This window comes from Pelodiscus sinensis, chromosome 2 (genome assembly GCF_052426305.1).
Source record: "Pelodiscus sinensis isolate ZL-2025 chromosome 2, ASM5242630v1, whole genome shotgun sequence".
In the NCBI taxonomy this organism is placed as follows: Eukaryota; Metazoa; Chordata; order Testudines; family Trionychidae; genus Pelodiscus; species Pelodiscus sinensis.
Genome location: NC_143053.1, coordinates 220296618 through 220310372, shown reverse-complemented (window position 1 = coordinate 220310372; position 13755 = coordinate 220296618). Strand labels below are relative to the sequence as shown.

The 13755-nt window shown below is 39.7% G+C and overlaps 1 protein-coding gene across 1 annotated transcript in view; it reads left to right on the top strand.

Moving 5' to 3' along the window:
- The window catches only part of ITGA8 (integrin subunit alpha 8), a 175690-nt gene that overhangs the window by 142191 nt on the left and 19744 nt on the right, over positions 1–13755 (top strand). The window contains exons 27-28 of the mRNA XM_075922446.2: positions 1748–1861; positions 12457–12558. Of these exons, the coding sequence (XP_075778561.2) occupies positions 1748–1861; positions 12457–12558 (216 nt within the window). The remainder of the gene's footprint in view (positions 1–1747; positions 1862–12456; positions 12559–13755) is intronic.

Below are 13755 nucleotides of genomic sequence, written 5' to 3'. Positions count from 1 at the left end.
AAAAGGACCTGGGGTTTACTGCGGATGAGAAGCTGGATATGATCAACAGTGTGCCCTTGTAGCCAAGAAGGCTAATGGCATATTAGGTTGCATTAAGAGGAGCATTGGCAGCAGATCCAGAGATGTCATTATTCCCTTTTATTCGGCTTTGGTGAGGCCACATCTGGAGTATTGTGTCCAGTTTTGGACCCCCACTACAAAAAGGATGTGGACGCATTGGAGAGGGTCTAGCGGAGGGCAACCAAAATTATTAGGGGGCTGGAGCATATGACTTATGAGGAGAGGCTGAGGGAGTTGGGTCTGTTTAGTCTGCAGAAGCGAAGAGTGGGGGGGGGGGGGATTTAATAGCAGCCTTCAACTTTCTGAAGGGAGCTTCCAAAGAGGATGGAGAGAGGATGTTCTCAGTAGTGGCAGATGGCAGAACAAGTAGCAATGGTCTCAAGTTGTGGTGGGCGAGGTCCAGGTTGGATATTAGGAAAAACTATTTCACTAGGAGGGTAGTGAAGCACTGGAATGGGTTACCCAGGGAAGTAGTGGAGTCTCCATCCCTAGAGGTGTTTAAGTCTCGGCTTGACAAAGCCCTGGCTGGGTTGATTTAGTTCGGATTAGTCCTGCCTACAGCAGGGGGCTGGACTTGATGACCTTTTGAGGTCTCTTCCAGCTCTATGGTACTATGATTCTATGATCTGCACAGGATTTTGGACCCATCCTCCCTTCTAAGCTTCAGATCTGAGTTCCAAGTCAAGCCACAACTTCAAGGGCTATCTGTGCAGATCTTTTTAGAGGGCTAGTGTGAACCCTGCTAGCCCACATGTATCAACCCAGGCTGGAAAGCTTGCTCCCACACGCTCCAGGATGCTGTATAGGCCTATCCTTAGGTTTAGATCCCCTTGGATAAGTACCCCAGATGTTCTCTCTGACCTCAACAGACCCTTGGTTTTTGGTTCCCTCTCCCTGTAAGCTGCCTTCCATTCCATTTGCCAGTGCATCTCAATTTTTTTCCAATTGATTTCCCTAATAGATCCCCTTCTCCAGCTCTTCATCCCTGTCTGTGACTTCCAACCAGCTCCTTACCTTGGCTGGTGACATTTTCATTCCGGACACCAGCAGTTCTATAGTTTTGGGTAGGGCCAGTTGGCTGTTATATTTATGTGTGTGTTTTCTGGTCTTTCTCCATCCAAGACCATTCCTCACCAGCAAAGCTTCACAGAACATAAGGTTCAAATAGAGCTGCTAAGGAAGCCCATCAAACATGTTGACTTTATGTTGTAAAAGTCCCCAGGAAAATTACGAGTGGTAAAGAAGGAAGGGAAGTTTTGAGAGGGTAAATATGGAGTGTAGAGGTCAGAGAAATGAGGAACTGGCTAGAGGGATTGAAAGGAAAAAGAAGAATAAACAAGATTTTGTTAAGCAGTTGGACCGTTTAAGAATTCTTCAAATCAGACTGGTGAATGCTATTTGATTTGTCATCACTGATACATGTAGAGGATTGTATTCATAGGCATCTTAGAAGAGTACCCATTATGATTATTCATTTCTCACATAGCCACGTCTGAGTTCTTCTGTTGTATATTTGTATTAAATTAAATTCTAGAAGATGCATGATATTTACTACATTAAGAAATGGTTGAGAATTTTTTCAATTTAGAACAGTTGAGTAATTAAAACTATGTATAATTACATGTTCGTATTCTTACATTAGCTTTGTTACAAAAGCATAGTTATAATTTAATTTTGTTTTTTACAGAACTGTACAAATGTGAAGTGTTTAATGATCTCATGTACAGTGGGACAATTAGAAAGAGGAAAGAGTGCAGCACTAAAAATCAGATCTCGGTTGTGGGCCCAAACTTTTTTACAGGTAAGGTAAATTTGCGAAACTGTTTTTACACATACACCCCTCCCAAAAAGCCTATTTTTATTTGCATGTTTATTTGAAGTTATTGTGTGTTTGTGTATTATCTTAATTTGTGATGCTGTCATCACTTCATTTTGGGGTAAAATCTCTCTACTTCATGCTCATGTCACACACATCTGCTAATTTCTCCCTCTTCTGAATACTGTGTCCATTTCGATTTTACTTTGTCAGTTTTTACTGCATATTTCATTTTGATCTTGAGACCCATCTTACCTTGACTTTCCATAGTATTTGCTCATAGGCTTCTGTTGATCTTCCCAGACCAATAATCAATCAGATAGTTGACCTACCTGTGGCTTTATTTTATAACTAATGTGAATTCTCTGCAAGGGTATGTTTCTTCATTTTCTTTGTATTCATATGTCTGAGCCATATAGCTGATGACAGATACTATTTAATCAGTTTAAAATGTAAAAATGATTAATTCATTCTACTATTAGTATTGTCACGGTCTAGGTGTTAGATCCTTGTCCCACATGTACATATAGAGCTGAATTGTAACATTTAGCCATAACTGAGAGTATAGGGTACAACACAGAGCTCTCAGAGGCTGATCTTTAGGGTGCAATTCCCTTTTGTCACCTGGCTTCCCTATGTCAGAGGGAACTTGCACAGTTCTTGGCATGGTGCAATGTATTCCCTTCTCTGCAGGGAATGAGCTAGTGAATGAACAGGTGCACAGAGTCAGAAGTTGAGTGAGGCCACAGCCCTGCCTCCTTCCTCTTTCTCCTGTGCCTTTTGGGTAACTGACATTTGGGAGGAGCTATCCCCCTAATGAGCATTCCTACCCTGAGCCTATTATGTGGACATGAGGAGAAAGCTAGATCCAGGAACAATCCCATGCCTCAACTGAGAAGCAGAGCAGAGCCTTCTCAACAAGTCATGTCCATCATTAACTTCCCTAGGAGTGTTTTGCAGCTGTGCTGGCATTTTCTCCTCCTGAAGATGTGCTTCTGTATTCTAGTATTATACACAAACTGTTCAACTTCAACCATTCGCTACTCTTTGAACAGCTAACTAAACCTCTGAAAGTTCTATATGCAAATCTAAAATGCAATAGAAATCTGTGATTTTTCCAAACATGTCTCCACACATTATGGGCATCAATTATGTGTTTTTCATGGAGACTGAATAAAAGTACAGGCAGTCCCTGGGTTACGTTCAAGATAGGGACTGTAGGTTTGTTCTTAAGTTGAATCTGTATGTAAGTCGGAACTGGCATCCAGATTCAGCCACTGCTGAAACTGATCAGTTTCAACAGCGGCTGAATCTGGACACCAGTTCCGACTTACATACAGATTCAACTTAAGAACCCCAGGCGTCCCCAAGTCAGCTGCTGCAGAAACTGATCAGCAGCTGATTCCAGGAAGCCCGGGGCAGAGCAACTCTGCCTCGGGCTTCCTGTAGTCAGCCGCTGGTCAGTTTCAGCAGCGGCTGACTTGGGGACGCCTGGGGCAGAGCAGCTCGGGTGCTGCTGGGTTGGTCCAGTAGCGCGGCCGCTCCTTGGCACTACTGGACCAACCCAGCAGCACCCCAGCTGTTCTGCCCCAGGCGTCCTGATTCAGCCGCTGCTGAAACTGATCAGCAGTGGCTGAATCAGGATTCCTGGGGCAGAGCAGCTGGGGTGCTGCCGGGTTGGTCCAGTAGCGCCAAGGAGCGGTGCTGCGGGACCAACCAGCAGCGCCCCACCTGCTCTACCACAGGCCCCAGGCTTTGCTCAGCGTCTCCCTGGTCTGCTGGGGGGGGGGGGCACTAGCTGTGTCCCCCCCAGCAGACCAGGGAGACGCTGAGCAAAGCCGCGGAGGACCCGAGCCGGACCCGCAGCGCTTCCAGATCAGCTGGAAGTGCCGCGGGTCCGGCCCCGGGTCCTCCGCCGCTTTGCTCCCCGTCTCCCTGGTCTGCTGGCTCCTTCAGCAGACCAGGGAGACGGGAAGCAGCTTTTCTCGCCCCGGAGGAGGCGGGCGGCGGGACCAGGCGTCCCGCCGCTCCAGTCCTCCGGGGCGAGAAAATCCTCGTTCATAACTGCGGATCCAACATAAGTCGGATCCGCGTAACTCGGGGACTGCCTGTATTTGTGCATGAGGGATGGGATAATCAATTGATAAATCCCCTGTGTAATGTATTAGCATTGTAGACTTGAATAAAAATCTGCAACAGTTGGGTGTACTAGGTTGATTTGCTGCAGTGGGAGAGAGGATAGTCATAAGGCGAGTTAATACATTATCCTCTTCTTCTGCATGGACCTTTAACCTTGCTCCTTCTGCCTGGAATGCAGAAAAAGAAAGATAATTCTTCAGCATCTTTTCTCTGTGCACAGTGGGCATGGAAATAAGAATGCCTCGTGGTCCTAAGACCAGCAGAAATAGAAGAGGAAAATGTCCCAGTGTGGACTGGAGTTTGCCGAGCCTTGGTTTTAACCTCCCCTTTCTTTCATCACCACAAGTGAAAAAGAGAAGATACCGTCAACATGTTCTTTTTTCTGGCCTCCATGAAGGAACTAAAGAATAGATAGGAGGGCATTCCACCGAATTTAAACCAATCCAATACCTAATGGTTCTGGCTTCTAAATCACTAATGAGCCCAGTGCACATAACTGCATTGCCATACCACTTAACATTTCACTGGTCAACAGTGGGCATTTAAAACCTAAACAAAAGGAATTTTTACTAGTCAAGGCCTAAGTTCAGATTCTGTGTTTCCTCTGCCACAGTTAATGGCAACACTAACACTGAAAACAGACCAAAGAGCTGCATGCATGACCTTACTGTGGGGATAGTGATGTCAGCCCAATTCAGTAACAAAGGACCTGTTTTGTTTTTATTTGTAAGAATAATCATTCTCCTAATGATTTGGGATCCTAGCCAATTTTTATCTCTGTGTTTGTTTCCCAAGTTGAAATAAGGGGCTTGTAAACAGATTAATATTTTGCAAACACAAAAAATCTGTTCATAATTCTCACTTTGGATTTGGTAATGATGAGCAAACATTGGAAACTTTGGTTCAGATGAAAATAAGTTTGGGTGCTTCTCACAACTATCTTAGCTTCCTGAGTGTGGAAAACTAGTCTGGCGATCTTGTGGGAACAAGCTCTCTCACTAGTTTTACAATGCTCCTTGATCAAGTTGCCCAGAAAATACCATTAAGACAGTCCTCCTTGATGTATATATGGACATTTGTTTCCGGAACCTGGTAGTGCAAAGACAGAAAAAATAGATATAATGTAGATCCTATACAGGTTGTTTTGAACCTCTGAAAATATTCTGTTTGATTTTGGGGCACTAGTTTGGTCTTAAAAGTATTGGTGGATTCTCCATATCATATTCTTTAAATCCAGACTGAAGGCCTTTTTAGAGGATTAGCTTCAACCAAACACAAGTTATTGGGCTAATACAGAGGTAAGAGGATGAGATTCTATGGCCTGTTTTATATAGCAAGTGAGACTTAATGAGCTGATAACTTCTAATCTTAAAATCTATGAAAACCAAAATAAAGGCACACATTTTACAAATTGCCCCTGGAAAAGGGAAAGCCAACTTGTTGATAAAGTACCATGGAGTATTAAAAGTAAAGAAAATATGCATAACCCCCTTCATAAGGTGCAGTGTGAAACCACATGAGAAGATGTGAACCGCCTCTCACCCACTCTCCTTAAAACTATTCCCTTTTCCAGAACCCCTTTTACAATTAACAGCTATACAGGCACAGCCGTAAAAGAATGCAGCCTATAATTAATTTCCTAAAAAAGGCATCATGTGCTCTGGAAAAGCCTGTAAACTTCAAATTCCCAAGACTACCCTATGAGTAAATACAATTACTCCCAAAACATTGCACATTGGAACACAGTATCTAGGCTAAAATGTAAGGACTAACCTGCAATGAATCTTCAGGATTAAACTATAGACAGAGGGAATTGGTATGGTCTCTGGAGCTATTTATAAACAATAAACACAGTAGTATTGTAAGGCTGAACTCTATAGTCATGTATTGAACGGAACAATATATTCTTTGTACAGATTGGGACATCCTTATTCATAGTACAAGGTATGACTTGTGTGTTTAATGTTATTATTTCTACTTTTGTATATGTAACACTATACATTTAATTTTACAATTTGCAAGTGCAAAGAGCAGAGGTAATAATAGCACGTAAGAGCCCTCTGCTGTATTATAATATAAATGAAGAGATTATGATCTGCAGAAAGAATTATAGTTACTAATACATAAAAATTTATAGAACAATCAACTATGTCACTGTGTGCATTATTTTCTTCTTGGTTACCCTAGTGCAACCCTAGTACAACCCTGAGGAGAATTTGATCCAATATGATTTATGGTAGGCTTAACAATTCACATTTCCTTTCAAAGAATGTACAAATCTAATGGTATATTTTGTCATCCCTGGAGTTCAGTCATACATAATCTCTCTTTTCTTTCCTAGTGTGAGTTAACTGACAATTGCTGCCCTCTTGCCTCATGGCAGTTGTCATCTGTCACCTTAAAATTGAAATGTTTATCACAAATTGCAGTTTTAAAAAGTGCAATAATTAGACATGTTTGAGTAAACAAAGCAGCTCTGAGTGTCCTAACGAGCCAACAAAGATAGCAAAGATGTTGTACAGAGGCCAACAAGAAACAGAGCCATTTTTGGCTTTATTTCAAAGCTTGGTTGTAAATAAGAACCAGCATGTAAGCTAAGCTAACTAATGGATTCAGACTTGCTGAGCCAGCAAATCATTAAATGCCTGATTAATGAAAAAAAATAACCTTACATGGTCATGTTACACTGTGTTCCATTAGGGCTCTATCATTAATTTATAGCAAAGATTTATATCTACTCATTTTCATTATTCAATACATGGTGGCTGAATTGCATGGCAAGTTGTGGTACTGAGTCAAACTTTTGGAGAGAGATCCATGGAAATCTTGCCTGTTATTCTTTGACCTTTAGTGGGACATTTTAATGTTGTGTGTGGGCAATGAAACAGTTGCTCTGAAAATATATCCCTAAGTGGCAAATTTATACCTTTTTTCTGATTTGTAATACCCTTCCAGGCTACAGGCTTTTCCTCTGTTTATTCACCAGCACGGCAGGGAGCAAAACTTAGTTCTTTCTTAACTGTTTTTTTAAATCTGTGTTAAAATGTGCCTGAAAGTTATTTCCTCTCAAGCACTCACAGGGCCTGACAAGATCCATGTAGGAATGAGACTGTCTAGGTAGTAGGTAATAGAATAATGCCTAGACAATATGCAAGATTCCATGGAAGGGCTTTTGTTTCCCTTCCTTGGCCCTAACATAAATCCACATATTTAGGATTAACCATGCCTATCTGCATGGTCTGCAGTAACTAGAAAAGAAAAAAAATCAGATCTTGGTGTGAGCACCACAGTATGCAGCATGGCTGTGTCACTTGGGAGCAGGTTTCTGTTCCTGATTCTCCCCCTACAACTTCACTCAGAAATCCCAGTTCTCTATCCAGAGAAGATGATTTGGAACTAAAGGAGGCCTGCATGTGATTATCCCATGCAAACAAGCCAAGTGCCCTAAGAATAGTTTGACAGTCTGGCAGCTTGCATAGTAGCTTTACATGCAAGGAATGCCATGAAAAATCAGATGGGAGAGGTCTTACTGATCTCATAGGCCATATATGGTGTTTATGTAGCTGATATTACTAACAGCCATTGTGTTCCAATATTTTGACATGCACGCTTGGGGTCAAGGCATTTTGCTTTTTGTTTGTTAGTTTCAAGGAATCTTTGTTAATTTGAAAACAAAATTTAAAAAAAAAAGAAATTAAGTGGCTGAAAATATTGGGATGGGGAGTGATTAATGGAGAGAACTAGAGGTTTGGTGTGGAAAAGGTCATCAACTGGGTTGCGTTGAGGATGGAGTTTTGTTGGGCATTGCTAATTATTTTGATTTTATTATTTATTTTATTATTTTGATTTTATATTATTAATTTAATGTCAAAAGGGCCCAGAAAAGCAGGTGTCTTCTTATATATTTTAAATCTCAAGAAATAAGTGTATCATATAAACCCAATTACCCTTAAAACCTGTATTTTAAAATTTCTATGAAATCTTGGAAAATGTTGTTGTCTTTTGTTTCAATTCAAAGTATTCCCTTTAAATAAATGAAAAATACACAAACTGTCCAATCAGGGGGCCAAATGGGTCTAGCTAAGCGGGTGTGTTGATTTCTGCAGGAATATGAGTGCCTGTCATAAACAACATATGCTTCCTGATCTCATGATGATTATAAATTTACTACTTTCAAAATGTAATATCAAGGTAAATTTTGCACAACCTCTCATTACCTGCATTTATTTAGAGTAATTTTATTTCTTGGCAGTTGTTCAGTTCCTAGGTAGTGAGAGTAATGGAGAGAAAGTTAACGAGTTCCCAAAGCACATATTTAAATGGTAACAGTAAATTGCTCATTCTCTTCCAAGTGGATCAGCCTCCAGTGGCAATGAAGGGGAACACGCAGGAATGAAAGCTTCAAAGTGGTAGCCAAGTGAGTCTGTAACTAGAGAAACTTAAAAAACAACAAATAAACTGGCAGACTAACACTATTAACATGATATTTTCAGAAAACATGATTTCTATAAACAGAAAGCTTCAGTTCTGTGGGGAGAGCTCCATTTCAGCACACGGCCTACAGTAATGAAAATACATACCATCCAATCCTCCACTGACAAAGGCTTCAGTGTGTTATACCTGAAAGGAAAAGACAGCTCAGAAATAACCAGCTTCCTTCAAGGCTGCAATAGTGGTCAGTGAAACTCTAAAATTCATTTTCAGGGTGAAGCAGCATTACAGGTCAAAGGATTTTCCAGAGTCATCTTTCCTGTCCAACAGCCTAAAGTTGTCTTTTGCCTTCTCACTCTCCCCCAAGCTAATGACCTGCAAGCCTGATCTAATGTTTGTCCTCCTGTACTTTACTCCGCACCCAGCCAAAAACGCACTTAGATTGCAGCACAGCCATTTTAAAGACTTCCAAAGCCTTATGTTCTTAATAGATTAGCCTTGTGTTTGAGAAATAAGTAGGGAAGTACTGCACAGGCTCCATGCTGTGGAGGGAGGAGAGGAGTCCTGAGCCTGTGGACCACCTGCAAAATGGCCGTGGACCACTAGCGGTCTACAGACCACACTTTGAGAATCAATGTTTTAGGCACTGCCACTGTCTAAGCCATAACTGAGTCCTTTGCTTGTATTTCAAATCACAGATCCCACTACTTCCACTGAACACTGAATATTTAAGCATGGGAGACTTGAAATTATTCTGTCTTTAGGATTTTTTTTCAAGAATTTGTTGAAAGTTTTATAAACAGATATGCCCAGGAGGGAAACCGGACACCTTCTAGTATCTGCTTGGTGCTTGGACAACTAAAACGCTTCAGCTTGCAGCTGTGTTTCTGGCTAGGTTGTTATATTAGTACCCTTTTGCAAAAACTTCTGCATGGGTAAATAGACTACACAATACAGTCTTTTACATTCTTAGTTGCTTTTAAATGGTAAGGAGGAAGGTTTAAAGCACTGACTTACTGATTGGTTGAAGGATTTGATGGCCCAAAGAACAACCAAATTTTATTAATCCCCAGGAAGTGCCCGACACTGGGGTTGTTATTGCTAATATAAGCTGGAAGTGAAATAAACCATACACAGAAGGTGAAAGGATTTATTTTTATGAGTGATGTGTTTCTGTACAGAGCATTTGAAGAGAGTTAATGCCCTGTACTGTATACTAGCTAATCAGATTTTGTGAATTATCTCTCTGCAGCCTATTCATTTCATAATGTAACATGTCCTGCCTTCTTCACTGCAGACTTTATTTATAAATCACATGCAGAATCCTACTCCAGTGTGAACAGTTGAATTCATAAAACTTTTTTAAGGCAGCAGGAGTTGTACATTTCCTAACATGAATCATAGTAAACCACAGTAAAAACTACCAGCAGCAATGAGAAATGTCCAAGAATTTATGTGACTTCATCTAAGAATTAGAATGTTGTCAGCTTAGTTTTGAGAAATGGAACAAGCCTTAAAAGAAGAAAATAATCTGTGACTGAGAAAAAGAACTAGATGCCTGCTCTGAAGACTCTGCCTAATACAATTTAAATGCCATGAAATCTATAAAACACATCACTCTTATTAGGCAATTTCATGTCTTAAGTGACTGTCTCAAACCATTATTTATCTCTGTTGAGTGTCAGTCTGGTTCTTCTTTATTAGAAGACCAACTATGCTGAGAAACTGATTTGTCTGTCCATTTTGTGGTCACTTAAGGAGGTTTCTCTTGCTTGCTCATTCTTAACATTGGCCTAAAAGAGCAATTTAATATGTTGTGACATTAAACATTGCGCTGCTATCAATATGTTAAAAAAACTAAGTAATAGCATAGCCAAAGCCATAAGACAATAAATATATTGACTTCATCACCAGTAAATATTCTGACATATTTGATGAGCAAATTGTATTTAAAAGGGAGAACAGACATTTTCACAAGTGTGTGGCTGACAAAGCTGCCCAATTTCACGTGTGCTGCACTCTCAAGCAAAGGTCTAGGTTTAGTGCATGCACACAAATTCTACACATTTGTCAAGAAAGAAAAGAACTAACAGGAAATAATTGGAGTCTTCTGTTCTATTTGCTCTGGGAAGCAGCGGAAAAGGGACCAAACATCCTTGAACTGAAAAGGATAAGAAAGTTAAAGCCTTAGGAAATCCCAGAGGAAACCAACACCTTGCACAGGAGAGAGGACAAAAACTATGTTATTGGAAACTGAGACTTGAAAAATAAACAAAGCCACCAATTGTGTCATGGATGGACAAAAACAGAAAGGACTTCCTGTATTCTTTCCTAACAAAGGCCATTCAGGGTTCAGAATAAAAATTAAACACAAGTACAATTAATAGACAAAAAATGAAATAAAATAACTCTATTGTGGGAGAGAAAGGATTTCAGGATAATCCAGAACTATAACGTAAAAGATCTAAAATGAGATCACAAAGAGTGTCCGAAAATGAGAAGTATTGTGTTTAATTTAAAGGGGGCTATTAAACAAAAATATGAATTAAAGAAAATAGAACTGGCTTTTTTTACACCTCAGTTAACTCTAGAGACTGGGGAAAGTTCAAACATATTTGAGGGAGAGAGGGGCTAAAAGAACATGAGCTCTGCATGTGTATCAGGTAACAATTATACTTGGCTCATGTTACTAGGGTAATTCAGACTCCATGCCAGTTCATTCTTTGGCCACTCACCATAGTCTGCAAGAATCTGGTGCCAAGTTGTAGGGTAGCTTTAGTTATGAGGTCTCCATATTTATATAAATCAACAGTGTACACTCATCTGGAATACTGAGAGTTCTGCTCCCTCCATCTAAGAAAGATTATAACAGAATTAGAAGTTACAACACAGTCAGCAAAAATAAGCAGGGACATGGAAAAGATGAAGGTTGTTTAACTGAGGGAAGGGACAAATAAAAGGGGTCATGATAAAAGGAAATAGAAAATAAACAATAAAAGAATCTGGAGCTTCTGTGCTCATAATATAAGAACATTCAATGAAATTGAAAGGTGATAAATTCAGACTGATTTATTTCCTTGTACAAAGCATGATTATACTATGGCACCCATTACCACATATCTTTGAAGCCTATAGCTCTTAACAGCATTCAGAAAGGGACTTAACTATAATTATGGAAAACAAGACTATGCAGAGCTATAATAGTAAATGTTGTTTTTAAAAAATCAAATGTTTTCTAAGAGATGTAAACTTTCATGCTTCAGGGCTTAAGCCAATCTCTAACTAATGGGACTTATCAGAAAACTTTTTCAAGGGGTAGGTTATTCCTTAACTGCCTACAGTCACACTTTCCCCTGAGAGCTAGCGGGAGACTCACTGACAGGATATTGGATGAGACAGGCCCTTGTTTGAGCCCATGTAGGCAATTCCTGTATTTCTTTGACCTTTAGGAATGAAACCATTTCATCTAAAAGTTCCAGTATGAACTTCAGCTAGTAACAGGTTTTTTTTTTTTTTTTGCTTCTTATCTGAACCTAATTAAAAACCATGGAATCCAATAAAGATAGACCATCTCTAAAATAAAGACACTTAATTAAAGGAGAGAGATGCATTTTATATAGTTACAGTCAAGCAGCATGTCTGGGGTTCATTGTAGTGATCTAATGAAAGACCAAGTATAAATGCTATTGATGGGACTGCTTTTTCAATTACTGATGGACGTCAAAAACACAAACAATTTTGTTTATATTTTCTGAATCAGTTTTATGTTGAAAGTACTAAAATTGGTAAATTAAGCTAAACAATTAAGGAATCTTAACAAATAGGTTAGAAAAGAGGCCTGGAAATTTTCTGAAGATGCACAGAGCTTTTTCTAGGACTGGAGATGAAAGGCTACATATAACAAAGAAGCAGTTTCTGCCCCAAAAAGCTTATAATTGAAGTATGAGAGATCTTTCTTACATAAATCATTAAATTTAAATGTATTCCTCATATTTTTTCTGTATTTCCAGAGAAAGAATTACCAATATACCCTTTCTTCCAATGTATCCTTTGAAGTTAAAAAGATGCCATATAAAGTGCAGCCAGCAAAACACCCTGAGGGAAGCATAGCAGTAAGTATTACAGAAAAAAAGTTAAGATTTAAACACATGAATTATTATGGTTATCCTGATCACAGTTGTAAAGGCTTTCTATATATATATGGAAAAGCAAAAACAGTATTTCCTGTGTTTCCTGAGTAAGTTCCTTGAATACTTTTTAAATGAATCTTCCTTATTGCTTTTCTGTGCATGAAGCCGATATGACAAAGAATTCAATTTTTAATTAGTTGCTCAGTTCTTTAACAAATTGTAACATCGTGTGTTGCTTTAACGACAGTGATATTAGATTTTTCATGTAAAAAAATCTTGTTCCATCAAAGCCAACTCTAATCATCTCTGAAATTCCTCAGTGGGCAAACAGTCTACAGGGAAAACTTTTACCATCTCATCTCTGTTATGTTCATTTATTTAAAACATGTAGCTGGTATCTTCCCAATCAGCAGGATGCAACCACAGGCTCTGGTCTCATAGGCGATTTTAATCACCCTGACATCTGTTGAGAGACCAATACAGCAGTACACAGACAATCCAAGAAGTTTTTGGAGAATGTTGGAGATAACTTCTTGTTACAAGTGCTGAAGGAAATGACCAGGAGCCATACGTAGCTTGACCTGCTGCTCACAAACAGGAAAGAGCTATGAGGGGAAGTAGAGGTGGGTGGCAACCTGGGAAGCAGTGATCATGAGATCACCAACTCAGAAATTCGGTCATCTGAAGAAGACCACAAGCTAAATATGAGTCAACAGTATGATGCTGTTGCAAAAAAAGCAAACATGATTCTAGAATGCATTAACAGGTGTGTTGTGAGCAAGACACGAGAAGTCATTCTTCCACTGTACTATGCACTGGTTAGGCCTCAGTTTGGAGTATTGTGTCCAGTTCTGGGCACCACATTTCAAGAAAGATGTGGAGAAATTGGAGAAGGTCCAGAGAAAAGCAACAAGAATGACTGAAGGTCTAGAGAACATGACCTATGAAGGAAGACTGAAAGAATTGGGCTTGTTAAGTTTGGAAAAGAGAAGATTGAGAGGGGACATGATAGCAGCTTTCAGGTGTCTAAAATGGTGTCACAAGGAGGAGGGCAAAAAATTGTTCTTCCTGGCCTCTGAGGATAGAACAAGAAGCAATGGGCTTAAACTGCAGCAAAGGAGGTTTAGGTTGGATATTAGGAAAAAGTTCCTAACTGTCAGGGTGGTTAAACACTGGACT